A 26,949-nucleotide genomic window follows, 5' to 3' on the forward strand; every position below is an offset into this window, starting at 1 on the left:
TGGGAACTCCTGTCTAGTGTGCATTGAGCTTCACATTATGAGTTTTTGCTGTTATTTTACTTGTAGGCAGACATTATAAAGCAATATAAAAATCTTGAAATAGTTACTTCATCACTATTTTCCAGATACCTGTTTTCTGTACCTTGGTAGCTGCATACATTGTAAATGTGGTTCAGCCAATGTATGTAAGCATTAGTTGCCCATCTCTTTACTGGGTTATTTCCCTAATTATTTATATATTGGGCCAAAATAAAGCCTGATGTAAGCAAGTGCAACTCCCATGGAAGTTCTCTGGGACAAATCCAGCAGTGAGGTAAGTAGTAGAGCTTTATGGTTTTTTTAATTTCAACAAAAAACAAAAATTTGCAAAATATTATTTTTACTAGTTCTAATAAACAGTGGTGTAAATGAAACTCTAGGCTTAAGTTGGTCAGGAAATGGGTATAAAAGTAATATAGCTTTTACTGATTTGACATTTATAGTTCAACTCAGGAAAGCATTTAAGCAGATGCTTAACTTCATGGGATTTAAGCACATGCTTGAGTGCTTTGCTGAATGGAAATGGCCTACTGAATTGGGGATTTTAGTAAGTGTGACAAACAAGTGTATGCTCAGCAGGCTGGAGGAAGAGTGGCAGGAAAAGCAAGTTACAGGAGAATTACCTGTTCCAATAGACAATGAAAAAATCAGCACTTTTCCTCACTGAATTGTGGGAAGAGGGAATTCTAGCTCACAGTCTCTTTTATTACATCACTATTCTGATCCTACAGATCTTGCCAGGATCCCTCAGTAGAGAAGCAAATGAGGATATGATATTTTCTATTTAAAAAAAACAAAATGAGAGAACGAGAAATTAAGTTTAATGTTGAGACACTATTTATCCATCATAAAGGAGAATAAAAGGCAAGATTTTGATGTTTCCCTTACTGTTCACCATTGTAAGTCAGGTGCTGAATTTTATTTTCTCAATTCACAGACACCGAACGAAGAAGCTGTACTTTTGTTGTTGTTTTTTAATAAGAAACTAATTCTCTTGTTGGTTTCTTCAGAGTACATACTCCCTGTTGTATCAGTTTTATCAGCCATGTTAGATACAATGAACTGAAATCATTAAATTGATTCCATATGTAATAAATACCAGACTTAAAATAATCAGTGACTCTAGTATATTAGCTCACTGCATTTGCTTGTGATGCCTACATAATAACCCAGCCTTAAAACTGAAAAGAAAAAATGTTTAAATATTAATTCTATGAATGCAGTTTGGCTATATGTGGAGTTACTTTGGGACAAGGTTGTTAATTATCCATGCATTCTTTGAATAGCTAGTTAGAGTTGGTAGGGTAGGATGAGAAATGAAGTACCTTGGAAATCACTTTTCCTGCCTGTTTGTCATGTACAGTAGCAATTAACTGGAAGCCAGAGTTCTGTCATTCTTGAGTCAAAATTGTATCATTTGCAGTTATTTCAACCTATGGTGGAATTTTTAAATTAATTATTCTTGTAGCATTAGAGTTTAAAAGAGAAGAATACAGTAACATAAAAATAGTTACACAAGTAGGGTTGAAAACAGATAACTTATACATTAAAAATGGTGATCATTTGCTTACTGAATTTGTAGCTGATAATTAAATATAGATTCATCCAGATGCTTTATTGATAACGTAGATAACATTTTTCTCAAAAGAGCAATGTCTGAATGCATGCTAAATTGTCACATTGTGGGTTGTCTTTTTAAAATTCCTCCTGGATTTAAGAGAATTAAGACATTCCTATCAGTATTCTCTGAAGGGTTTTCAATGTCTTTTTGGCTATTGAACTAAAAAATGTGAACTATTACTTTGTTGATCTTGTTCTTAAACCGAACTGCATTATCAACTGAGAGTGTGTTCTTAACGTATTGTTAAAAGTGCTTTGAAAACTTGTAAATCCCTGTAATTTATGTTCCTGTGGTCTCCACTGCTTCTTTCTGTCCTTCTGGTTTTAATTTGAATGCAGTCCTGTCTGGGTGTGTACCTGTAAAATTGTGTTTTTCCAAGTACAATTTACAGTCATGACCTTAAGTTTTACAGTGTTCCTAACCTTATAGGAGCTTCCTCCTATACTGAAAAGCCAACTTTGGGTCAAGCAGCTCTTTCATATTATAATTGTCTAATCAAGGTTACTCGGAACAGATCTGATTTTGACATTTCTTAGTTTATCATCAAGACTTTGTAGTACTAGTGAGTAAATTAGGAGGGTTCCCCTGCAAGATACCATTAATGGCATTGCTTTATTTCTTAAGATGTACACAGTTGTAAACCTACCCTGCTTCATGACAACAGTTCCATTTATCTAAACAATTCTCCTTTTAGAGTCAATGGCACTGATAGAAACTGAGATAAGAAATACAGATGGGAGGATCTTTCTGAGTCTATACTTGCTGAAATTCATTGCTGTGCAACTTACAATCATCTTTTCTTTTCAGTGCCTGGGTGAATGTGTAGCAGACATCTACGATGAAACAGTCTTTTATAATTGCTAGAGAGAATTCTAGTAAAGGATGAACATGCTTCATAAGGGTTATTTCATTACTGGTGATCCCTTTATTATTTTTCTAAAAACATGCTTATTATATTTTAAAAGCATGTGTTTGTAAATTATTATAGTCTCTTTGCAGTATTTCTTTGTCTCTCTTGCAGCACCATTAAATGATGTATTGTAGTATTCAAATTTCTCAGTTTTTATTTGCTTAGGGTTTTCTTTTTAATTATGCAGCAAAAGGATGCTTTATAATCAAATATTCTTTACATTCTTGTGCTGCTATGGAAATACTCCTTGTACTCTAAAACAGAAATTTATTTTGATTAAATCCTCTGAGCTTTTCTTTTAGCATTCATTAAACATTTTCTTCTCAACCATGTTCTTTTAGTTACTATAGCTTCCAAATTGCTGCCAGCTAATGTAAGAGGAAGAGCAAATAGTCCAGGTCTCGCACAAGTATTCTAATGTTATATTACTCTTGTATTTTCAGGTAATTGTACAATCTGGCCGTCACCCCACTGTGCTGCAAAAACTATGCCAGTTGCCTTTCCAGTATTTCAGTGATCCTCGCCTAATCAAAGTGCTCTTCCCTACGCTAATAGCTGCTTGTTACAATAACCCTCAGAACAAGATCATTCTGGAGCAGGAGATGAGTTGTGTTTTACTTGCCACGTTCATTCAGGTAGATATTCCAGTGATATGCAGTTACACACAATATGACTACAATACTTTGGTCTTTCCTGTGCATATGAAATTAATTCACTTTAAATAATACAAATAAACAACATTTAAGTACTTTAAGACATCCTCCAATTATTTTTCAAATCACAAATTATTTCTGTACTTCAGGCTTCTTATAGTCCTAAAAGGTTTCTGAGTAGTTTAGATTCTCATTGTCATATGTGGGACTCTATTGTCATTAAAGTGACTGGACATGTTGGTGAGATTTGAACTAAATATAGCTATTACTAGACAATTTTTAAAATATTGATTTTTAACTAAGATACTTTATTGTACACATGTTGTTTCCTATAATGCATCTAGTTACAGATAGATACACAGCTGCATGCTGTGTACAACAGATTTAGAGAGAAATTAACAATCCTCTCTGTGTGTGTGTGTGTGCGCGCGTGCGTGCGTGCGTGCGTGTGTGTGTGTATACACTCACGTAAATAAAAATACCCAGAATATATATTAGGTATATATTATTATATATTAGAAAATATGTATATTAGGAATAGACTGATTTTTGCAGCCTTTACACATGCAAGTAAACCATTGAGTTAATGAGACTACTCTTATGAAGGAAGGATTGCAGGATTGTACTCTCTTTTTGTAAACTGATGTTCTGTGCTTTATTCATCAGATTATGAAAAACATTAAACATATTAATACAAAGTTTTATTAACTATTTTCAGATTAAAAAGTACATGCACCTTAATTAAATATTTTAATTTTTTTAATTTAAGCATATTTTGGTGTTGATTGAATTCTGTAGCAGTCAATTGAACGTTATAATTGTTGACAAAGCAATGTTGTTCGTAGCTGATGACTTATGACCAAGTAAATGGAGAAAACTAAGTTGTTGTTTTCAAAAGCTTTCCAAGTTTTCCAAATTTGAACTGGATATATTTTGGGGAGAGGACAGGAAAGCTAAATAATTATTAAAATGTCTTCAGATGACATCAAACTATTCAGTGTAACTTTGTATTTTTATCATTTTTTCATAATTGCTACAAGGAACACTAAAATTTAACAATGAAAAATGTGTTCATCTTGTAACAACTCATTTTGTATGCATATAAAATATAATTCATTTTTACTTTAATTTATTTTTAAGAAATATTAAAATACCCTTATATGAAATCTCTAGGTACCTTTGACATAACTTAAGAAACACAAGTTAAACACCACAAACAAACAGCAGTTTCCTCATCCAGAAAGGGAGGGAAAAAATCACTCCAGACACTAATCTGATCTTTATCTGGATAATTAAAGTTATTTACCTAGCTTTCCTTACTATAAGAGTGAAACTGGCATTTGGTGATGGTCTCTAATCGAGAAAGCACAGTATAAATAAAGTTAGAAAGGTTAGCTTTATTTTATTAAATATTAATTTCCAGTACTGTTTGTCCTGATTTGTAGTTCATAGAAATATTTGAAGTCAAATGCCAAAAGGCACATTCATTTCTTACATGTTTTTAGAAAATATTTTAACATTACAATTAAACTTAAATTTAAAATCTAATGGCAAAGCTTCAGCTGGTACAAATTGTCATAGCTCTGTTGACTTCAGTGGAGTTATGACAGTTTACACCTGCTGAGAATCTAGCCCAACCACATTAATCAGTACTGTAAGAATCAAGGCATTTGCAGATATCAATAAGCAAATAACAGATTTATGTCAGCTTACTGTCGTCAGTGGACAGACTGCAGTCCTTACTTGGGTAAATCTCCCATTTGTTTTAATGGGAGTTTTATCTGAGTACAGACTGTAGGATCTGCCCACCACATTAGAGAATGGGATCCTTTCTGCTAGGAAATGCAAAAAGAAATCCTTCTGGTTATTTGAATATTTGGCAACATATACAAATATATATCATTAAAATACAGTTGTGTTTTAGAAATGTGAAAGGCTAACTCAGAAGAGGAAAATGATTCAACCAGACTTTACAGTTATACGTTTAACATCACGCCAGAAACAGAATTATTTTCCCACTCTACATCATCCTAGTTATTTTTGTTGTTTCTAAATTTAGATGTAATGTGTTAAAATAGATCAAAATATTATTTAATAGAATAAACTTGATTTGATAAATCCTTGTTCTCATCTCCGATAATATCAGCATGAACCAAAAATATCAGCTATGTTCAACAGATACTTAAATGAAGGGCCTGATCCTGAAAGCCCTTACTGCTGTAAGTATTGGGAATGCTTACTTGATTAATCCTACTGGCTACTTATGGGCCTGAATCTGTTTCCATTGAAGTCAATGGCAAAGTTCAGACTTCACTAGGTGTGGGATCAAACCATAGGTGAGCAAGGACTACACACAGGACACATGGTGTGCAGGATTGGACACCTAGATATTTTACGATGATCTATAGCTATTGTACAGTCAATGATAGTATGATCTAGGGTTAATTACGTCTGTGGCAAAAATCCCATTGATTTCCAGGAGATCAGGATCAGACTCTTGTGCTGTAGGTAAATAGACGTAATATTTAGTGATGTGTGAGTAAGCATACATTAACAAAAGTGGAGAATGTAAATCTGACAGCACTCTAGCTACAGCTGTGTTTCTTTAAAACAAAAGTTTTGTTAAAGTTAAAATATATAATGAATGGTTCTAATTTCCTAAGAAGGCATTAAGGCCTTGCCTTGTTTGCACTCTTCCTGCACAAAATAAAGGAATTTTCTGAAAGTGTTATAAAACCAACAGCATATAGTAAGTGTTAGTACATATTTAAGTGTTAATAGTATTGTGTTGTCTTTATAACAAACAGATCTAAGTTAATTCATTCACAGGTTTCATTAGAAGTGTTTTATTTTCTTCTAACTATGAAAAATTAAATCCCATCTCTTTTTTCATTCTTCACATGGTGGATATGCAAACTAAATAACATTTATTTTATTTTTATAGGATTTCACACAGAATTCAGGCCAAACGGATACCCACTCTTCTCAACAAAGAGGTATGTCTCCAATGAAATTTACCAAATTAGCAATTACATAACAAAAATATGGAAGATCTTGCACTTTACTGTGATTCAGCTTTATATCTGCCCTCACAATAAAAAAAAATGCAGTAAACAGTAAAATAACATCGCAGATTTAGGGAAACTCTTTTAGCTTCATTTATTTACATGGCTTGCAACTTGTAGTTTCACTGCTTGTAGCATCAGAGAAGTTCAGAATGTAGATGTTGTTAGATGTGCATCCTGCAAACACTTACACATATGCATACATTTGCATAAATTTACTCATCCTCGTAGCTATCTCTTTAGAGGGGTTAGGTCACTGGAGCTACATGAACATGCTGATGCACCCCACTAGCCTCCCATAAAATGGCCTGAAACTATGAGTAAAATATTCCTCTGTGATTATATGCATAAGAATGCTGTCAGTTTGTAAAAGATTACAGCATTGTTTTCCTGTTCTTGCAAATACCTTTGGAATGTGGGACATGATTAACTACTGCAAGCTAAATTTTTTAAAGATGTTCATCTGAGACGGCCATTGCCTATCAGACTGGTTTGAAATTCAGATGTGCTAGTGACTCAGGAGATAGTCTTGGGTTCTCCGTATTCTCCATACAGTACGGGGGACCCTTTAATAGTCTCTTTTTTTTCCAGCCACCAAGAAATGATTCACAATAATAATCAGTTAGCACACTGCAGTACATTTAACAGGATACTGTCAGGCGGTCTAAGTGCAAAATGAAGGCTTTGAGTTTTATAAAGATGTTTACCAAATGTAATATTAGTAGAAGTTTCCTGATTCTTTTAAATATCAATTAAAACATTTTTGGTTTGGTTTGAAACAAACACTTTGCTGCAGGGTTTGTAACACAGACATTACAGCATTGTGTTCATACCTGAGAACCTGCAAGTGAAACAGACTAAAAACCAAAGAGAAAATGAACTATTTTATTTTCATTGTCCAAACTGAATGAATTTCACAAAGGAAAGGCAAAAAGTAAATGATAATAGATGAGTTTGATTTCTAAACTAATTCCAATTATAACAATCTAAAGTATGATTTATATCAGGATTATTTTTTTATTAAATACATCGTTTTAAACCACAACTGTAATGTCCTGTTAAATAAACAACATTGGACTTTCATTTTACTTCACTCTGAAGAGAGATTCAGTATAAAAAACAAGTTCCACTGTACCATGAAGCTGAATTATGATCATTTACAGTACCTGAAGAGTCTGATTTTACAAACCTTTACTTTTATGAGTAGTCCATTGACATCACTGGCAGTACTTATGAAAGGACCACTCATGTTAGTAAAAGTTTGCAAGATAGGATAAAGTTCTTGATCTTGCTATGAGTTTTTTGTTAGCAGATCTCTTCACCTTCATAGAGCCCCATTAAAGTAATAGGCAGCCAGTCACAATTAGGGCAACCTCAAAGTTGTTTTAACCTGTGAAGACTGAACTGGGGTCCCTGACTAGTCCCAGAACACAGGGAGCACAAAGTTACATAAAGGCCAGTTAATGTATATGGAGCAGAGTTTAGCTGGAACAGAGAGACTGACCCAATGAGTGTTTGGCCATTATTTCACTGAGATGGGATAGCCCCTTGCCCCCAAATAATGCAGCCATCCTTGTGTAGAACTGTTTCTCTGTGTTTATAGGAGGTAAAAAAGGTGAATCAAGTTGAAGCGCCCATATTTTCTTTATTCTTGTTTCATTACCATATTAAAAGAGAATAGTTGGATAATTTTATGTTTTCTCTTTAGCAGAAAAAGTCTTCACTTCCCAAGATTATCTTGAGCTGTCTAACCGATTCCCTTGCCAGGCCTGGGAAGAAGCTCGACAGTTCTTCTTGAAAAAAGAGAAAAAATAAGTGTTTTGTTTTATTTCCATTTTTAAAACATCTAACTTGTTACTGTTCAGCAATTTGTGCTAACTACATACTTTAAAAAAACTGTTTTGGAAACTTTCAGATATTCTAAATACTTATGTTGTAGATATATAATTTGCACTATTTATATCTTAAGTACTGAAAATACTTTAAAGCTCTGTTTTTTAATTTTGAAAATTGTTTATTTCATTTATATACTACGTCATGGTTTTGGTAGCTTCTACCCTGTGATGTGAACTTCTTGCACTGTAAAACTGCTGAAATTAGGTTACAAATATAGAAAATGTTATCTTCTTTATATCTTGTAATAAAATAACTTATTCTGTTTGTAGTGTGATTTATTCAAATTACCATAGACAACATAAACTCATAAATAGAAGTCTTGTGAGGCATCTTTTGAATTAATCAAAATTTTAACAAGTTTAACCTGATTTGACTCAATTTACAGTTCATTTTTACTTTTCTTGTGATTTAGAATAAGGTCATTTGTTATAAACGTCTTAAGCCACAAACATTTTTAAAGTTTGTATAAGACTTTCATAATAATTGTTAAAAAATTGTGAAGCATCTTGGTACTGTTAATGGTGAGTTTTCATAAAGCTTATGTCAAGCAATATTAAAACATGTAAATACAGTGTTTCTGTTGAAAAGAAGGGTTTTTTTTTGTTTGTTTGGTTTTTTTTGCATGTTTAGCAAGGCTAAAATTACTTCTCTAAAATGTGCAATCTGTGGTTATTCAGATTACTTTTATATCCTGGTAAATCGTAACACTTACCAGGCATATGTAAACATCAGACAAGAGAAGAAAAATAAGGATATTATAAACTTACTCAGAACTAAACTTGAGAGATGCATTAAAAAGGGTGTAACATAAATGCCACCATGTTGTTGTAAGCAAATAAAAAATTATATTGTAGAATGTTTAAAGAATGTTATATATTGTATTAAATCAGGCCCCAGGCCTACAAACACTGGGATGAACATCTTTAAAGAACAGTCTTAGCGAGTTCCCCACCATACTTAGGAAGAGTTTTAATTATGGATTTTACAGGTTCCTACTCTGTCCCCTTCCTTTCCCTATTTTTTTCTTTCTTTCCCCATTTTTCCTAAATGTCAAGATTTGTGCATGTAAAGACATTTGTCCCTCTAAGCCAGCCAGCCCCTGTCAAGTCAATGTGTTTAACATCACAATTTACAGGCACAGCAGAGATGCTGATGGCACAAAGCTCAATGATAACGTGAAAGAATGGGCCAAAGGGAGGAAGGGTAAATGAGAAAGGAGACAATGTAGAAAAGAATCTGAAAAATCAAAATTGTTGCCATAAAAAATATACAGAACACTGTCTGTCATTGTAGCAAAGCCCTGTGCACATTTACAGTGTTGAGTACACAATAATCAAATGTTAAAATATATAATAATTGCAACACTTTACACCTCACTAATCTAAGGATATCAAAGCACCTCACAAGCATTAAACAACCCTGTCAGGGAGGTATTACTAGACTGCAAGCTCAGTGGAGGTAAGAACAGTTTTTTATTGTTTGTACAGCACCTAGCACAAGAGCATCCTGATTCATGACTAGGGCTTTTTGCAGCTATAGTAATACAAATTAATAGTAATAATAATATCCCCCCTGTAAAGATGCAATTGGGAAGTGCCAATGCCATGCCCTAACCACTAAACAAAGCACACTTGAACTCTGTTGGTTCCTGGGCCTGCCCCTGCCCCTCTGCCGTGGGAGCAGGATGGGACCCTCTATTTTAAAGTGTTTCTGAGCACTTGGGGTGGTTGTGTAACAATCTCCTGCTGCTCACAAACTGCTGGCGGTGGTTGCTGGATGTCAGTGTCAGTTGCAGCTGGAAGGGTACTCAGTTCACAATGTCACCGTATTTCAAGGTTTCCTACTTTCATAACCAAAAGGGAATTTAGTATTAAAAATTCCCTAAAAAAGGGAAATCCAAGATGGCAAATATGAAATTTGCTGTTGATGTTAATAATGAGGGAACAAGAGGGCACTTTATTTCCTGACTCTCTCTCTGCCACTGCTTTTTATGAGCAGCCAAATGAGTTTGTGGGGGAAAAGGATTAAGATAGTTTGCCTTTTGTTTTCTTGTTAAGGTCTCTAAACCTATTTAAAGTATCCATCTTGCTGTCTGGAACAGTCTGTGGTTCTTGGAAATATGAAGCATTTGGGCTACAGCAGTCATTAAGTAGATTTAAAGCATTTGCAGACAGGTCCCAGAAGGATCACTGGAGCAGCTTTGATCACCAAGGATTCATTCAAACTTTTTTTCTGGGACAGGAAGGTGGGATAGTGGATGCTTAAATACTTTATTCAGTAGAAAACAGCCCCTTGCCAGCAGCATTCAGGGCAGGCTGAAGAAGAAAAACCCTTGTGTGATATTGGAGAGGTTTGGACCATCTCTTTCTGAAGGTCATAGTTTTTGGTTCAGTCGGGGCTCTGCCTGAAGGGGGGCCCATGGCTCAGGTGACTTTACGAGTCAAGGGGCAGCGACCAGGGGTCAGCAATGACAAGCAGGTAATCTAATGAGCTATGACTGAGTATACCCTCAGCTCTCAGGCCTACTGCTGGGGTGAGGGACACCCCTTTGATTCCAGATGCTCGGCTCCCCTTGATTTTGGTGAGTCAGCACAGAATTTGGGACCAGAGTCTTGGTTCTCCCCCACGCACACAGGACAAAAATTAAAACAAGCTAGAGAGGGGGCAAACTGACCTGTCCAGCAAGCTGCACCATGAGAAGAGCCCTGGGGTTTTAAATACGATTTCTGCTTCTTTGCTTTGCTAGCCCTCACAGCTTCCATTTCTACACCAGCCACAGGATCTTCAATCCTGCCAGAGTCTCTGGAAATTTGCCATGCCATCTATGATGGACTTTTAGGCACAATGGCTTCTGTAGCACAGCAGCCATGCTCTGCCCGGGTTCCTCTCCCTTATTATTAACCTGCTGTGACCGGGTGGCCCTCTCCCCTGGGCAGGCTGCTGGCATGGGGGAAAGCATCTTGTCCATTTCCCCCAGACCTTGCTGTGCTTCTGGCATGTGATTCACTGCCTTGATTTTCAACTGATTCATAAATCACGTTATTACTGGTGTCTAATAAACGTGCCATGACTCTGCTGACCTCAGATGGTGGAGACATTTGTCCTTTTAACCTAAAACTTCAACTCTTTGTTTTTCTCCTTAGTAAGGGAAACAGCAGAGTGAGGGAGCTGAAGTTAACGGGAAAGAAAAGGGGCTGGGAGACCATATTTAAAAAAACCATCCCTAGTTCACGTCTTACAGTTTTCTTCTGGGCCCAATCCTGCGCTAGAGAAACTGTAGCCAGCGCGAGTTTGGGCAAGTTAACCAGAGCAGAAGCTGGCTGTGGGACCCTGACCTAGTCCCCCCAAGGTATTTAGGCTCCTCCTGACTTCCACTGATGTCCGTGGAAGTTAGCAGCCGAAATTCCCGCGAGGATCTGCGCCAGGTTTATACCTTGCCCACCTTGTCTCGGTTTTGCCTTCAGGTGTCTTATAGCTGCCCGGCCCGACGGCCGGCGGGGAAGGAGGCGCTGCCTCTCACCGCTAGCAGGAGCGGCCTAGACCCGCCACCCGCGGAGCCGGGCCGGGGGACGAGAAATGCAGCGGGAGGCTGCGCAGACAGGCGGGACGGACGGATGGACCGACCGACCTCCTAGACAGGAGGGCCCAGCACCCTGCAGGTGTTCGCAGGGCCTCCCGCATCGCGCCTGCCCGTGACAGGCGACGAACGAACCGAACCGGCCCGGCCCGGCCCAGGGAGGAGGAGCGACACCAACCTGCGCCCTGCGGGGTCGGTGTGAATGGCTCCGCTCAGAAGCGACACGCAGCAGCGCGGCCGCTGGGTTTCCCTGGCGGCGTCCGCACGGGCCGCTAGTCCTCATCGAGCCGGGCGGTGACTCGCCTCCTCCCGGCGGCACAGAAACACCCGGCGGCAGGGCGGGCCCGGCTGCCCCTGCCGCTGCCCCGGCGCTAGGGGGAGCCGCGGCTCTGCTCCCGGCCGCCTGGTGTCAGGTTCCCTCTCCCAGGAGCCGGCCGCGCTGTCATGGCTGGTTCCAAGGCCGGGCCGGGCCGGGCGGCTCCAGGGGCAGCAGCTCGTTTCAGTGCAGGCGGGGGACGTGGCCGGGGCGCAGCAGGAGGAGCGCGTGGCCACCACGGGCGGCATCGCCTGCGGGCGCGGGAAAGAGCCGCCAACCCGCGGCCGGGGGGTGGGCAGGTGAGCGCTGACCCCGCCTGCCCCAGCGCCGCCCTCCCCCCCCCGGCGGCTCCCCTGCAGAGCTCGGCGCTCGCGGGAACGTCTCCCCTCCCCCCCACACTCAGCCTGGGGGGCTGGGAGCCGGGGAGACCCGCGCCGGGCTCCCAGAGACAGGCTGGGGCCCGCGGCCACGCGCCCTCTGTGGCCCCAGCGGCCTGCCCCGCGCCCAGCTCCTAGAGCAGCGCCCCCGCCCGCCCTGGCTGCCCTCGCGGTCGCTCCTTGCCCGGGCAGGGCAGCGCGGCCCCGGGCCTAGGGGGCAGAGCGCTGAGGTGATTTCCCGCGCCTCGGCTGAGCCCCGATCCCCGCCCTCGGCCCACTCCCTCGCCGGCCCGGCTCCCGCTTGCTCCAGTGGGGCAGGGCTGCCCCGGCCGCCAGCTCCCCTTTAACTCGCTTGTGCTAGCGGCCGTCCAGCCGCGGCCCTCCCACCCCCGCCTTGTTTGGGGACTCCGCTTTCTAAGCGACTCGGCAGCTCTGTGCCCCCCCGGCTCGCTTCTCCCTCCCCACACTCCGCCCGTGTGTGAACACAGCCGGGACCGGGACCTTCTCCTCGCTCCCTCCGCTGCCCGCGCAGGTGCCCCTTCTCTCTCCCCGGCCGCCTTTCCACCCTCCCCCGGCACGCCGCGGCCCAGCGCTGGAGACGCCCCAGCGCAGCCCCTCAGACCGGGCGCCGCAGCAGCTCCGCACACTGCGGCTCTCGCTCGCTTCCCTCCTCGGATCCGCCAGGCCCGGCCCAGGCGAAGCTCGGCGGCCCCGGCCCGCCCCGCACCGGGCTGCAGGACGCTCATGTTTGGCGGGAACCCGACGCCCGCCTTTCCCCGGACAGGTGAGTGACGCCTCGGGCTGGGCCCAGGGACGGGACGCACCCGCCGGGGCCGGACACGGCAGGGTCACCCCGCGGAGCGGCGAGGCCGCAGCAACCCACGAAGCCCTCGACGTAAAACCTGCCCGGTTGGGTTGGCCTCGCGAGCGAGGGGAGATCGCTCCGCAGCGGAGGGGACGGTGCGGGGAAACCCCTGCGGGCTGGCGGGACCTGAGCCTCCGCGCAGAGCCGCCACCAAGGCGGGGCGTGACCCGGCCCGGCAACGCCCTGCACTGACCGACCCGGGGCTGCGGAGGTCGCCAGCGCCTCGCTTAGCCCCGGCTAGTCACTCAGCGCCGGTGAACGCAACGGGCTCGGCCCGGCCCGGCCCGGCCCCGCCCCGCCCCGGGGGGCAGTTCGGGGGCGCTGTGGGGAGACGAGGCCTGTCCGGAGAGGAAGGGGCCTGGTGGGGCGGCCCCTGCCCCTACGGGAGATGCGGAGGCTTGAGTGGGCAGGAGACCCGCCGAGGCGAAGTCTGCCCGGATCCGGCCGCGCTTCTTCCAAGCCTGTCTGGGCAGCTCGGGGAGGCGAACCTGGTGCTTATGAAGCCCGCCTCGCTCGTCTCTTAGTTGGGTCTGCTGCACCCGGGCGGGGCGGGCCGGGGCGGGAGAAAGCGCTGGCTTCGGGCCCGTCGCATCCCGTCTCCCCATCACCCCAGCGCTCCGCCGCCCTGCTCCCTTCCTACCGCGCCTCCTTGAGTCCCCCGGGCCGGAGCGGCTCCGGGGGGGGGGGACACTGGCGGAGACAAGCCTCTGAACACAGCGCAGCTCTGGCCCTGCTCACAGCCGGTGACAAGGCCGGTGGGCCTGCCATAAATCCAGCCGCAGCCCCGCCTGCAGCGGGGAGAATGGCTCGTCTAGGCCTGGAGATGGCCGCATCCTTGCGCCAGGCCCCTGGAAGGGGGCAGGTGCCCAGGGCTGGGGGCAGCGAGAGCTGTCCCCGGAGTGTTAAACAAAGGGTTAACTAGTTGTGGCTGGAAACCCGAGCCTCCAGCTGGTGCCCTGGCCCGGGGGCCTGGTGGAGTTTCAGGATCTGCCGCCTATTTCCTGCGATCGCTAGTCAGTTTCTTTTTAAAAGGCGCACACAGGGCCGGCGGCGGGGTTTGAAATGTCACACCGCCCAGCTGACCTGGCCCCGGCCCGCTGCAGCAAGCGGGGCCCCTCCCGTCCCGGAGAAACCCTCCATTTGGGTCTGCAAAGAAAATAAACCCAGGACACGCCAGACTGGTTCTGGGAGGGGGACTAGCAGCGTCCGCGACGGAGGGTGGATGTGGCTCCTTTCAGTGTATCGCTTGCAGGTGATGCCGAACGCAGATAAGGAGCCGCCCAGCCTTCGCCTCTGTCTAGACGGGAGAATTAATAAATGCAACGAGATTGATCACATCACAAATCCAGTCTGGGGACAGCAAGGACAAAGCCACTCCCGGGGATCCCAGGCTGCTGTCACGGGGGTTGCACGTTAATTAGCCCCGTGCTACGTTTAAAGGATCGAGCAGGCCCGTGTCTGTTCTCCATTATTATTATTTTACTCGCTAGAGACTAGTGGTTCCCTCTGTGGGGGTTGCCCTCTCGCCGATCTCCCTAGCTTCTGCCCCTCGCCTCCCCTAGGGGCAAAGGGTTTTATTTCTACAGCCTCTTAGCCTAAACTGCTCTGCTAGCCGGGGCTAAGTGCTTTGCACTCTTGAGTGGCAGGCAGCGTAACAAAAAAAGCTACTTGTTGCTAAATGCCACTGCTTTGGCACCGCAGCCAGGGAGACAATGAATTGCAGACGGCTCTGTGCCTCAAAGCTAGCCCGCCTGTAACACAGACTGCAGCGATCCGAGCAGCCTGTAAACTGAAACCCAGCCTGATTGTTAGTTAGGCAGCCCTAGAGCAGAACCGAGGTGTGGGTGTCTGAGGGCGTCTGGTGAGGCACCGCTGTGCTAGGCTGAGCAGGCCAGCTTCTGGGGGCTCGGTAAGTGAATGCTAGCTAGGGAGGGCACCCTCTGCCCAGCGTGGAGCCTGGGCGGCTGTAGGACCTGACAACCCTATTACACCGCTGCGAACACACCTGGCTGCGTGTGAAATGGGGTTAAATAATTTGTGAATCAGCAGCAATATCCCCCCACCCCCGTGTTCCCAGCACAGGTTCTAGGGGGGGCTCTTATTTGAACCCAAGGGGCCATTTCACAACCCACTCCCCGCTTTTTCTCCCAGCGCCTCTGATAAACTCTGTTGTCCATCGCGGCCTACTGGAATTTTGCCTGGGAAAGAGCTGCAGGAGCGGGGCCTTTAACTATTGGAAGGGGAGGGGCTGAGTGGATCTTATCTCTGGGATGGGGGATGAGTTAATTAATGCACAGACGCGCTCAAGTAATTATCCCTGCTAACAACTAGGTTTGGCCCTCTTTTCCATCGGTGTAAATCCGGAATGGCTCTGGATTGACTACCACTTTCCTCTAGTGTAAGGGAGTCGGCGCCAAAGATCCGACTGCAGACTCAGCCTCATTCTCGTTATTCAGTAGTAAACTGTGTATAAATATATTTCACACGCCCACGCCCTCGCCCTAAAGCTGCCTTCACTCCTTCCAAGCGTTAATCAGAGACACCAGGAAATAAATGGGAAGGGAGAGGAAGTAACCCTTGGCCCAGTGACATGAGGGCTTGAATAGAACCTGCGGTCCAGGTGACTACAGCGCGCATTAACAGCATCCCTGTCCATCCCAGGCAGTTCACTTTCCCTGTGAATTAGGATCCCAGTAGCTGAACCTGGACAAATCCAGAGCCCACGCCATATACTGCCTTGTGGGGATGGACGCAAGGCAGGGCCAACTGCAAATGCAGTAACAGAATCGCAGGTGAGAGCGAAACGTCTCCAATTCTGGTGCTCAATTTAATAGATTTGTAGGGACAATCCCATTCGCTGGCAAGAGCCTATGATCTGAAATAAGAAGCTGTAAAGAGAAGCAGAATTATAGGCAGCCCTGCCCAACATTTCAATGCTGCTGCTCAGAAGGAGATCAAATCTCTGATATTGCTGCCCGGAAAACAAACCTTTTCACCAGTGATGCACTGGAAAGAAGGAAAACTCCACATTCTCTCTTTGTAACTCGCCTGGATTCTCTGTCGAGCACCAGTCTCCATGCTAATTTCTTTTATTTTTAAATCTTTCGCACTGGGATTTTGAAAAGTGGTTCAAATTTAAAATTGGAAGTAATTTTATTTACTAATTTTAAAATAACCTGAGTGATCAGACAGGATGCTTAAACATTTAGTGCCATGATTCAGGGAGGCAAATCGATTAAATGATAACACTTGGACAATTATATTATTGGGCAGCAGGGAGGGGAGTAATTAGGATTTTCCTATTAATAGCAATCTAGACAGAGCTACACCAACTGCGTTTTTTAAAAATATATGTTGATTAGAAAACAGTTACAAATAATGCAATAAACGTGGCTAGTTTTACTAGCTCAGTGTTAATGGGGCTCTTTATCTGCATGGATTCCTGCTGTTCCATATATTCGTTTAAAGCCTATGATACCATGGCAGAAGAGATCATTTATCTATCTTGTTTCTAGCGTGATCATTTTGACTCCGGATAGTAATTTCGATCTCCGGATTTATTTTCAAGGATGGCCCATTAGAATTATTTCGTCCGAATGTTGACCCCTGGTTTCTCTTTATTCTTCATCTAACAGAGCTGGTTAACAATCCACACACTGTGTTGCACTTTCCATTAGGTTATTTTTTATTAAAATCAAAATATTATTCCCACTGTTAACTGCTGCTCTGACAATAAATAACAATAACTTACTTTAGTTCTTTAAAGGCTCAAACAATCTGTCCTCCGTCCATAAGATAACTTAACATTTTCAATAAAAGTCTTATGTCCATATATATGTTTTCCAGCAATCATGCGGCTTGGGGGGGGGGTCTCTCTCCCCGTCCCCAAAAAAGGACAAGATTCTCAAGTCAGGGATAATGCAGAGTATGGAATGAACTCACTCACGTGGTGATGTGAGAGGCATTGAAATGGAGATGACTACTCAAAACACAGCAGCGAGCTGAGATGATTTGACTGGCTTCCAACCAGCCTTAGGAAGACACAGAGGATCCTTTTTTTCTTCCAAAAAGGAAAACAAAACGAACAAATGTACAAGCTACCATTATACCGTACGGTGGGGCTAATTTTAGTAAATCCAGATTTGCTTTGGTGGGGCAAAAACCAAAATCCACAGGGGGAAAAAAAGGGGTGGGAAGGAGTTCTCTCCAGTCTGGTGAAGGCAGCTAGAATCCTGGTGCTTTTTGGCAGTCAAGACATATTTTTGTTTGTTTTTAAATAATAGTTTGTTGGTTTTTAATTTAAAAAAAAAAAGTTTTGTTTGGAATTAGTCTGGGACAGCCTGAGGCTGGGCTCGTCTCATGCAGGGAGCAGGAGCATGCGAAAGTCCAGATCCGCTGGGGGTGCTTGTCTCACGTCTCCACAGGACTGGGTACCATGCTGTTGGGAGTGTCAGGTAACTGGGAAGATAAGGAGGTCACATCGCTGCCAGAAGAGTTACCCAAGGATCCAGATTCGGAAAAGGATACCTAAGAGGGTAGAGAAAGGGGGAAAGAAAGGGCATGGGTGAGAGCGATGTAGGTAAACTTCAGACCCACCAAACCCTGCCATGTCTAGAGTGAGGAAAGCTCTTTTCATCCTGGTAGATAACTCATTTTAATTAGGCGCTGCTAAAAATATTCTAGTACCTAGTGCAGGCAGAGTTTAAAAACTAGCTAGGATGCACCTGCACCAGATAACGAGTTAAAACACAACATGCCTTGCCTCCTCCAGGGTTTGTACACTTTTCCTTAAAACGTGTTTAAATAACACGTTTTGTAAACCTAGTCTCGACCTCCCCAAGCAGGGATGACCCACGGCTTAAAACCCCCTCCATCCTGTTCAGCTTTGTGTATTTGTATTATTTCTCCATCCTCACTGGTATTTGCAACTCCTCCTGTGCATTTCATTACTCTGCTATTTACTGCCTCGTTCAGATTATTTTCATTAAATAATATTGGTACTAATATCAATTGTTGCACCACGCCCCTATAATAATGTATATTAACCATTTATATAGTGCTTTTCTTGTCCTATAGATTGCAACACACTTTATAGAAGTATATTTATCTCCATTTTACAATCCAGGAAACCAAGGCACAGAAAGCTTAAATGACTGAGGCACCAGCTCGCCAGAAGACAGTGACGCATTTGTGATGAGCACCATTGGGCTGACATGGGGGACTGAACCAAGGACAGCCTGAGCTAAAAGCGTGAGACTTTCTAGCTTATGCTACAGGTCCATAGTCGGGGCCAGCACAAGGTGAGTGACACAATGTGCACAGCCGTTCATTCTCCCTCTTGCCCAAAGTAATTCAAACCCTAGCCCCTCCCCCCATGTCAGGAGGGACTGGGTTGGCAAAATCTTTATTACGAGGATACGACATCATTACATTTAACTAAATAAATAAACAAAGCTGATGAGAACCCAGGCGTCCTAGATAGAAGTTCCCTCTTTCTGGAGGGATCCTAGTGGGCACTCTCGCAAAAAGATCTCCCTAATTCTTAGTGTTGCAAATTGCACAGTCCTGATACAGTCCCCGGGGATTTCTTTGCAATGGGGAGCGGCTGTCCTGCCCAATAAGAAATCTGCTAGACTTTTCGAAGTTAATTTCAGACTAGGCAGTGGTCGAGTGGCTGCTGCGCAGGGCAGGGCTCCACATATCACAGGGTGATGATGTATGTGCAGCATATTTCATCAATTCGCTCTTCCAATGCTAGTAAATGATCGTTTAATTATTCATACCGCACTCCTGTCTCACTTTTCCATTCTATTAACTAAACATAACACAGGATTAATTTTTGATTATCTTCTAAAACATCACAGTCATTTCGAAGTAGTACATTAACGGGGGGCTGCAGCCACGTCTTTTTTAAGCCTGAATCCCCTCCACCGGCACCCAGCTCTGAGAAAAATTAGCGCAGTCTGGGCATCGGAATTGTCCTCTTACAAACCCCTGTGCCCACGGGCCAGATCCTGACCTCCTCGCCCAGTTTCCACTAAAGTCGGTGCAAGTTTTGCCTGTCTACTCTAGGGAGAATTTCAGCGTCTAACGAGGCGTCAGGATGTCAGGATCTGGCCCCTTGTCACTGTTTGTTAGCACAAGGTACGTTATAAACCACGAGCCGCTTTGTCCCTGAGAATTTCTCTAGCTTCTTTTTTCCATGTGCGATGCAAGTGGCCGGTGTATTTGTTCATTAATAAAGACACTTCCCACTCCCTCGCCAGGGAGCACTGCTCATTGTGGCAATGGACACGCACCGGGAACACCTTCCCAGCGTCTCTGGTCCGGTTCCCAGCATTATCGTCCTCGCTGTTCGCCGCTCCCCCGGCCTATTGCGGGCTGGGCCGAGCTCACACGATGCCAGCAGCCCTTTTCTCTCAGCCAAATCGAAATGTACCAAGTGACGGGAAGGCTGGGCTCCTGGAGACCCCGACCCACCCTCCCCTTGGCACAGGGTGACTGTCAAGCCCCACTTCCCCTCCTCCCCCCAATAAATCCAGGCCCAGAGATCCCCGGACGAAGTTAGGCGCCTAACTTCTGCAGCTGCCCGTGGGAGTTGGGAACCGCTGCGGAGCTGGGCCGGGGTGCCGGTCCCCTCCCGCACACCGTGGCCGCGGCTCTCGCTCGCTCCGAGGATGACTTTAGGCCCCGGACCAGGAGGGAGTGCGGCGATCAGGGTCCGGGGGTAATAAATCAAGAGCCGCGGCGCGCCTCTTACCAGCTGCTGGAAGGCGGGCTGGTCCAGGTCGCTCTGCAATGCGAATTCACTGAGCGCTTTCCAAGGCGGCTGGTAGGTCTGGACCTCCACGGCGTTGCCTTGCACGGCGCTCTCATGGCGGATGGGGCTCCCGGCCACCAGAGGGGTCCCGGTCAGGCCCTGCAGACTCTAGAGGGGGAGACAAGCAGCAAAGCCTCAGACCGGGCGGGCTCCGCGGGAGCGGGGCATTGCCGGGGCAGCAATGGGGAAAGGCTCCCTTCCCCACCGAGCCCGCCCCAGCGCTGCGCTTCCCGGCCCCCTGGGCCCTGCTCCTGCCCCCATCGAAGTGTGTCTGTGTCTTCCATTGCAGCGCCAGGTGCTGGGACCTGCCCACCGCCCCCCGCTCCGCGCTCGGGTTAGTGTCACACGGCGGGGCCGGGCAGACACGTTCGCTGCGTTCCGGTGGCAGCAAGAACGGGTGACACGTTTGGAAGCTGGGGCGGGTCACTTCCCCTGCCCAGCAAATCGAGCTGTGAACGCCAACACTTCCCCTGGGCTCCCCAGCGGTCCCTCCGCCATCTCAGCCAGGGACTTCACCGGGAAACGTTATGAGTGGCTTGGCGGGATTTACCTATCCCCGGGCGACCGAGCAGAAAAGGGTCCAACCGATATTTAGGGTCCTTTCAGCAAGTTAAAAAAACAACAACCCAGAAAAGTGTCTGTTCCAGCCCCCCAAAGCTCTGACACTTGGTTCGCAGCGTTATCTGCCGAACAACGCCCTGCATACACGAGCGAAGTAGCCGCCAGACAGAACAGCTTCAACGCACAATATCTTAACTCAATAAATACCTCGTCCTAACTGACACTGTCCGGTTCGTAAGAACAATTCGTGCATTTAAAAAAAATTAAATCGCCTCCTTTATGGTGCAAACTAAACCCTCGGCTTACGACCGCCGCACGATTGTTCGTTACATCTAGATCGCTGGTCCCTGCTCCCGCTGTCTGTTTACTCCGCGCATTTCCCCCGGCCAACGGACTGGTCCGCTTCACTTTTGGTTTCTGGTCCGTTTTAGCCGGTTTCGGTTCTGGAGGTTGCTAAAAAGGTGGCTGGGAGGGGGGGAGATTCGTGCCTTTAAAACAGCTTTTCTATTCGATGGTGGTTGTTGGTTTAATTCACACAAACAGGTTGGCGGATTTTAAGAATTGGGTAGCAACGGTTTGATGTCCAAACAAGGGCGGAACCGGTCCTTGGGAGCGGATCTGCCCCATACAAGGGCGCGTGGCGCAAAGGGCAGGTCTTTCCCCAGCACCCCGCCGCGCGGGGGCTCTGCTGTCAGGCGCCCACCCCCGTTTGCGTGTGAGTAATACTGGGGAGGAGGGGGAATCAGCGGCCCCAAAGCCAGGAGCCGACAGCCCTCGGGAATTGCAGGGAGAGACTTTCCCTCCTGCAAGATGGCCCCTGCCGGGGGTGCAAAGAGGTGCCCGGCTCTTACTGTCTTGTCGCTGTGCTGCTGCTGCTGCAGCTGCTTCATCAGGATCGATTTCTTCTTGTCCTTGCAGCGCTTGTTCTGGAACCAGACCCGGATCACTCGGGGGCTCAGGCCGGTCATCTCCACCAGCTGCTCCTTCATCAGCGCGTCCGGCCGCGGGTTGGCCGCGTAGCAGGTTCGCAGCGTGTGCAGCTGCTTCTCGTTCAGCACCGTGCGGACGCGGGTGGTCTTCTCCGTCTGCTTGTGCACGTGGGGCCGGAGAGAGGGCTGGCGGCCGGGCCCGGAGTCTGCAGCAGGGTGAGGGGGAACCGACCAACCCCAGTCAGTGCCGGGCTCTGAGCCAACCCGCCCCACCTTCCCGGGGCACCTCTGCGGCGCGCCCCCAGCCCCAGCCCCAGCCGGGCCGTGCAGGCAGCGTGGGAACGGATGGACAGTGATCTCTGGCCCGGCCCGGCTGCGCTCACGGCGCAGAGGATGGCAGGCAGGCAGGCACCCGCCCCTACCGCAGTGAAGTCCGGGGGGGTCCCCCACGGGGTTGACTGGGGGGTCCCCGGGGCGGGGCGCGGAACTAAGCGGCCGCTGGCTGGCCTAGATCCGCTTGCAGGGCTTAGGCCGAGCGCCTCTTTGCCGGTGCGGCCCGCATCTCCTCTGAGATGAAAGGCCATTTCCACACCAGCCCCAAAGCCGGGGCTGGGCCCTCCCCCCCCCGGCCCGGCCCGGCCCGGCCCGGCCCGGCCCTGCCCGGCATGCGGTTATAGCAGCTCCTGTTTCCCCAGCCGGGGTCACAGCAGGGAGAATCGGAGTCAAACAGGCTGCCAGGCGGTCAGCGGTTGGGGGGTCCCAGGGCTCAATATTTGACAGCCCACCGGGCAGTGGGGGAGGGGGATCGCTGCCGCCGCCGCCCCCAGAGGCAGGCCCTGGCCGCTGGGGCTCTTTAAAAGAGGGGGGGACAAGTACAAGTCACGCAGGAGGGAAATCACCCGGGCCAGGGCGCGCTGAGCTGCCTCGGCAGCAGCGGCTAGGCCGGGCCCAGACACCGCGCCGCTTCCCGGCAGCTACACCGGGGGGAAATCGGGGGAGTAAGTGACTCCTCCGAGCCCCTCTTTAAAGCAGCCCATTTAATGGGGGAAGCCCTGGTGGGGATTACAGGCTGGCTAAATAACCACCCCACCCAATAGTAATCAGTCCAAAACGGGCCTGGTGCTCCTGGGCCAGTGAGATTTGACAAGCAGATTTTAGATCAACTGCAACCCCGGGGTCTAATCCGGACTGGCCCCGCACCCCCACTACAGAGCGCGGGGCCCGGGGAACAGGGCTAGAACCGTTCGGGCAAATAACCCACCGCAGCCTGGGCCGAGCGGCCAGGGCAGGAGGAGAAAGAGCCGGATTAGCGGCGGAGAGCGCGCTGAAGTGCTGACTAGCTAGCGACTGTGACTGTTCGTTAATCTCCAGGCTCCTTCCTTGCTTTGGGAGTCGTGGAATTTTAGCCGCTTTTCGCATGTGGGCTGCTCTACCCAGTAAAAATCCTTGCCCGATATTTCTAATCGAAACCGGTGCCAAGGGAAGGGCTTTTAATGGGCCGGACGGGAAGGAGTCAATATAAGAGCTTCCTTATTAGAGATCAATAACACAGGCAGCATACAATCATCTCCGAAAGGGGAAACTCCGGCTTCCTCTGTCCTTAACTCGTGAACTGTCATTATTCAATAATTATCACTAGCAGAGAGGATCCCCCCCTCCCCAGGATAGAATCTGTATCGAGATACCGAGGCATTAACGACGTATCATCTCCAGATACACAGATCCTAATCGGCAAGCACAAATACACCTAAAAATAGACAATCGAAACCCGGTCTTCCGCCTTTTCTCCGTCTGATCGCAGCTTCTCGTATGCAGGGTTTGTTTTGTTTTTACCGTTCTCTTCCCTAGGAAGAGAGTCCTAATCTCGACCCAGTCCCCTCCCTACTCAGTGTTGCTGTAAGGGGTGGGTTGTTTTGCTTTGTTGTTAGTGGGGGTTTTAATTTTTTAAAGTCGATGTTTTTTAAATCCACATGGTTTTTTTCCCAGATTAGTGAAATCTCCCCCGCACTGAAAGCAAAGCAGGCTAATAAATGGACTAGGCCAGCGGGCCCGAGTGCCGTGGCCGGGTTATTACTCGAACGGTAAAGGAGGGCAGCCTGTGACCCGCACAGATTATTGTGCCCGGAAACATACACCCAGCCTAGCTGATTTTCTCCCCCCGAATTATGTAAAGCTGCCGTGCCCCGCGCGGCCCCCGACTAGGCAGTTACTGGATGGAGGTAATTGGGGAAACAACCCTGGCTTTAGCTCTCGTTTAATCGCAGCTTTCCAGCTATAGTCATGTTAATATTGAACGCGCCATTATACTGTAAACCGGCTGCCCCGCGGGTAGCGAGCACTTTACAGCCTGTTGCTGGGGCAGTTCAGTGTGACTTGGATGAATCCCCGTTTATTCCGAAACCTCCTAAGTGCAGCAGCTGTTTTGACTTGTCTTCACGCTCCCATTTGCTCTTCTACAATTCTGGGACTGGCTCTGAGCTTTAGGGCCAAGCCCTGCAGATCTATCTGGCTAGCTAATCTCCTGCGTTAGAGCCCATCACCCGAGTACCCGAGCAAAACTGGCTTGGCGCTGGGAGTGAGCAGGGTTCGGCCCTTAGCTCTGTTTGGGGCGGTTGAAGGCCGGCTATGGAAATGGCCTTCTAACTCACCCCAAGGAGACAGAAGCGCCAGCCAGCTCTCTAGCCTGGCCTGGCTGGGGTTGACATTCCCTCCCTTGCCTCCTGGAGCACTGTACGCAGCTGGAGCCTAACCCTCCATTCAACGTGCTTTTGCCCCCCTCCCCCCACCTTGCAGGTCTCTAGCAAGGGGGTCGCCCCTTTTGTCCCTTGCCCTCACGACAGTGTCTAGGGCAGGGTTAGTAGCTGCTCCCCAGCTCTGCCACGTTCCTCTAGCTTTTCCCACGAATTCTCTGCTGCTCCCTTAGGCAACAGGGCTGTCACAGTCCCTTTCCCTGCTGGCTCCCTTCATGAACTCCCAGCTCCCTCCCTCCCCAGGGGCTCTGGGTTTTTTGGCAGCAGCTACATGTAGCGATATTCAGCGGCCTGAACTGTTTAATGTTCTCCCAGCCCTGTAGCTAGTTCCATTCCCTTTTCAGCCGCATCCACCCACCCCCGCTCTGCCCCAAACCCACTCTGCCTCTCCCTCTCCTCTTCTGGGTGTGTACAGAACCTCACATTTCCTTGGCAAGTGGCCTGTAACGTCCAGTCCCTCCCACTCCCTAGACGCAGAAGAAAGAGGCCTAAATGGAGGAGATGGAAGTGGGGGGGGAGAGGTTCCCAGTAGGGGGCAAGGTGGGAAACACTTCAAAGACTGTCGAGTCTGGCCAAAGCCTCCTAGGCCTCCATCATCCAGCATAGGGTGGGTGGAAATAACAGATGTGTTTTCTACATCCATATAAGAGGAACAACTAAAGCTAAAAATGGCCCCGCAGAGACGGAATTAGATAAAAAATTATGCATACATCTCTCCATATAGCCCTAGGCCAGACACACACGCTATTGCACAGTGCAGGACATATTACCCCCAGATAACAATACATGGTGTGTGTATGTCTATACCCTGTATTTACTGAGCTAGCTCGCTGATAATCTCACACCCCCAAGTGGGCCCCAATGCCCGGCAGAGCTGCTGCTCCTTTACCTGATAGATGCAGGCCTCTGGTGCTTTGTAAGTGGCCGGGGCTCCTGGGACTGTCCGCCGAGTTTCTATCCAGCAGGAGGCTGTGGTCGGCCCGGCAGAGCAGCTCATGGTCCCGTAGAGAGAACTCGTCCCCGGGCAGCAGCTGGCGGCTGCAGACCGAGCAGCGGAAACATTCGATGTGATACACGTTCTCCCGGGCTCTCATCACCAAATCACTGCTGCTGAATCCCGCCTTGCACTTCGCACACTTTATGCCGAATAACCTGCAGGGAGAGAAAGGGCCATGAAGAGACACAGTCACCCCACCACCGATCCCAGCTCGCCCTCCCCAGTCACTCATTACCCCGGCTGAGAAACCAAAAGGATCCCCTCTGCTCTCTTCCTAACACGTCTCACCCACTAATTCAATTCGAGAAGGGGGCTCGGGTTCAATGGGAAATTTCCCCCTTAGCCACATTTTTCTATAGCAGGCATTAGGAAGCGTGCAGGTCAATATTGTCTCTTGTTCGCCGACATGACGGTTATTATGAATATTATTGTTTGGTTGCATACATTGTTGTTAACTTCCTGTCTCCAAAGCCTAATAAACAGGGACATAATTTGTCCTGCGCCCTCCTTTAGCAAGCAAGGGGACCTATGATTTCACAGATGGGGAGCTCTTGAAATTAGCTCTTAAGAAATGGGCCGGAGGAAAGTTGGTTTTTTTTTAAATGGATAAGGAGCTTTTTGAATCACCTGATATAATCCCTTTTACAGTATGTCTTGCCATCTCTCACAAAACAAGTGCAGGTTTCATCCAAGAACTGGCTGCATTCAGCGCATTTGAGACATGCTGCATGCCACTCGAGGTCCGGGGAGACCTTCAGGATGTACTGGTCATGGATCTGACTCCCACAGCCTACACACATGGCAATTCCGGGCTTTTCTACCAGTGGAAATGAGCAGAGGAAATTTAAAACGTACACTGGAGGCACATCATTTCTAATCAGAACTGTCTCAACGGACTGCAATCACAGAGGCATTCGTAATTACAAGGAGACATTCTCTAGTAATGTTCAGGCATTGGAAAGAAAGAAAGAAAAGGTGAAATGGATAAACTGCAGCAGCTATTCTCCGTATATTGTCACTTTTACAGTCACTTGAACTGCAAGGAGATTTTACAGAAGCAAACGGTAAGTGCAACTGCTAAAACAAAGGTTGGAAAACATAGAGCGGGTAGATAGTTAACACAGTGGAAAACGAGATGAACTTTATCTGCCGGTTATTTCATTTGCATTTACTGTAAGTCTTTTTAAAAACAAAAAACAAAACCGAGGCTCTTCTTTTCCTCTTTGCTTTTTCTTATTTTATATCTTAATAATTAATTACTAATGCCTGAGCGATTAGAAAAAAGGCATCCAAAGAGCAAAAGCCAACAAAACATTTATTTATTCTTTCAAAAGAAAAGAGAAACAACGAATTCTGCAGCCCGAGATCGTGACACAGCAAGATAAAATAGGTTTTAATTTAAAAAATAACAAAAAGCAATAGATTGAGTAAGAGCAAAAATAAGCCTCGTTAAAAAAATATGCACGATTTTATAATGTTCTCTAAAAGTATCTCAGTAAATAAACCACTTGTAGAATCAGCTTAACGTTTCACGTAAAATATTGACAAGTATCATTCAGACCAAAGATCAACT

General features: G+C 47.0%; 2 protein-coding genes and 1 long non-coding RNA gene across 4 annotated transcripts in view; 2 read left to right on the top strand and 1 right to left on the bottom strand.

Annotated features, from left to right (window-relative positions):
- Window positions 1-8,448, top strand: part of SCAPER (S-phase cyclin A associated protein in the ER) — a 322,376-nt gene extending 313,928 nt beyond the window's left edge. The window contains exons 30-32 of the mRNA XM_067534777.1: window positions 3,014-3,205; window positions 6,168-6,219; window positions 7,997-8,448. Coding sequence (XP_067390878.1) covers window positions 3,014-3,205; window positions 6,168-6,219; window positions 7,997-8,103 — 351 coding nt within the window. The 3' untranslated portion in view covers window positions 8,104-8,448. The remainder of the gene's footprint in view (window positions 1-3,013; window positions 3,206-6,167; window positions 6,220-7,996) is intronic.
- A 3,294-nt stretch (window positions 8,449-11,742) lies between these two features.
- LOC137144379 (uncharacterized) lies at window positions 11,743-14,798 on the top strand. Its single transcript, XR_010917387.1, has 2 exons — window positions 11,743-13,238; window positions 14,572-14,798. It is a non-coding gene; the product is annotated as an uncharacterized lncRNA (long non-coding RNA).
- A 1,947-nt stretch (window positions 14,799-16,745) lies between these two features.
- Window positions 16,746-26,237, bottom strand: ISL2 (ISL LIM homeobox 2). Of its 2 annotated transcripts, XM_067534548.1 has the most exons (5): window positions 26,004-26,237; window positions 25,269-25,531; window positions 21,552-21,835; window positions 20,080-20,247; window positions 16,746-17,846 (listed from the first exon to the last, which is right to left on the bottom strand). In XM_067534548.1, the coding sequence occupies exons 1-5, from the start codon at window positions 26,174-26,176 to the stop codon at window positions 17,730-17,732; spliced, it is 1,005 nt and encodes a 334-aa protein (XP_067390649.1). In that variant the 5' UTR covers window positions 26,177-26,237; the 3' UTR covers window positions 16,746-17,729. The 2 variants fall into 2 exon arrangements, with proteins under 2 accessions (XP_067390649.1, XP_067390648.1); XM_067534547.1 differs by lacking the exons at window positions 16,746-17,846; window positions 20,080-20,247 and having other exon boundaries at window positions 20,269-21,835.
- Between the last annotated feature and the right edge of the window lie 712 nt (window positions 26,238-26,949).

The sequence above is a fragment of the Emydura macquarii genome, unplaced genomic scaffold (genome assembly GCF_026122565.2).
Source record: "Emydura macquarii macquarii isolate MOO-44397 ecotype Brisbane River unplaced genomic scaffold, CSIRO-AGI_Emac_v2 contig_3451, whole genome shotgun sequence".
NCBI lineage: Eukaryota > Metazoa > Chordata > Testudines > Chelidae > Emydura > Emydura macquarii.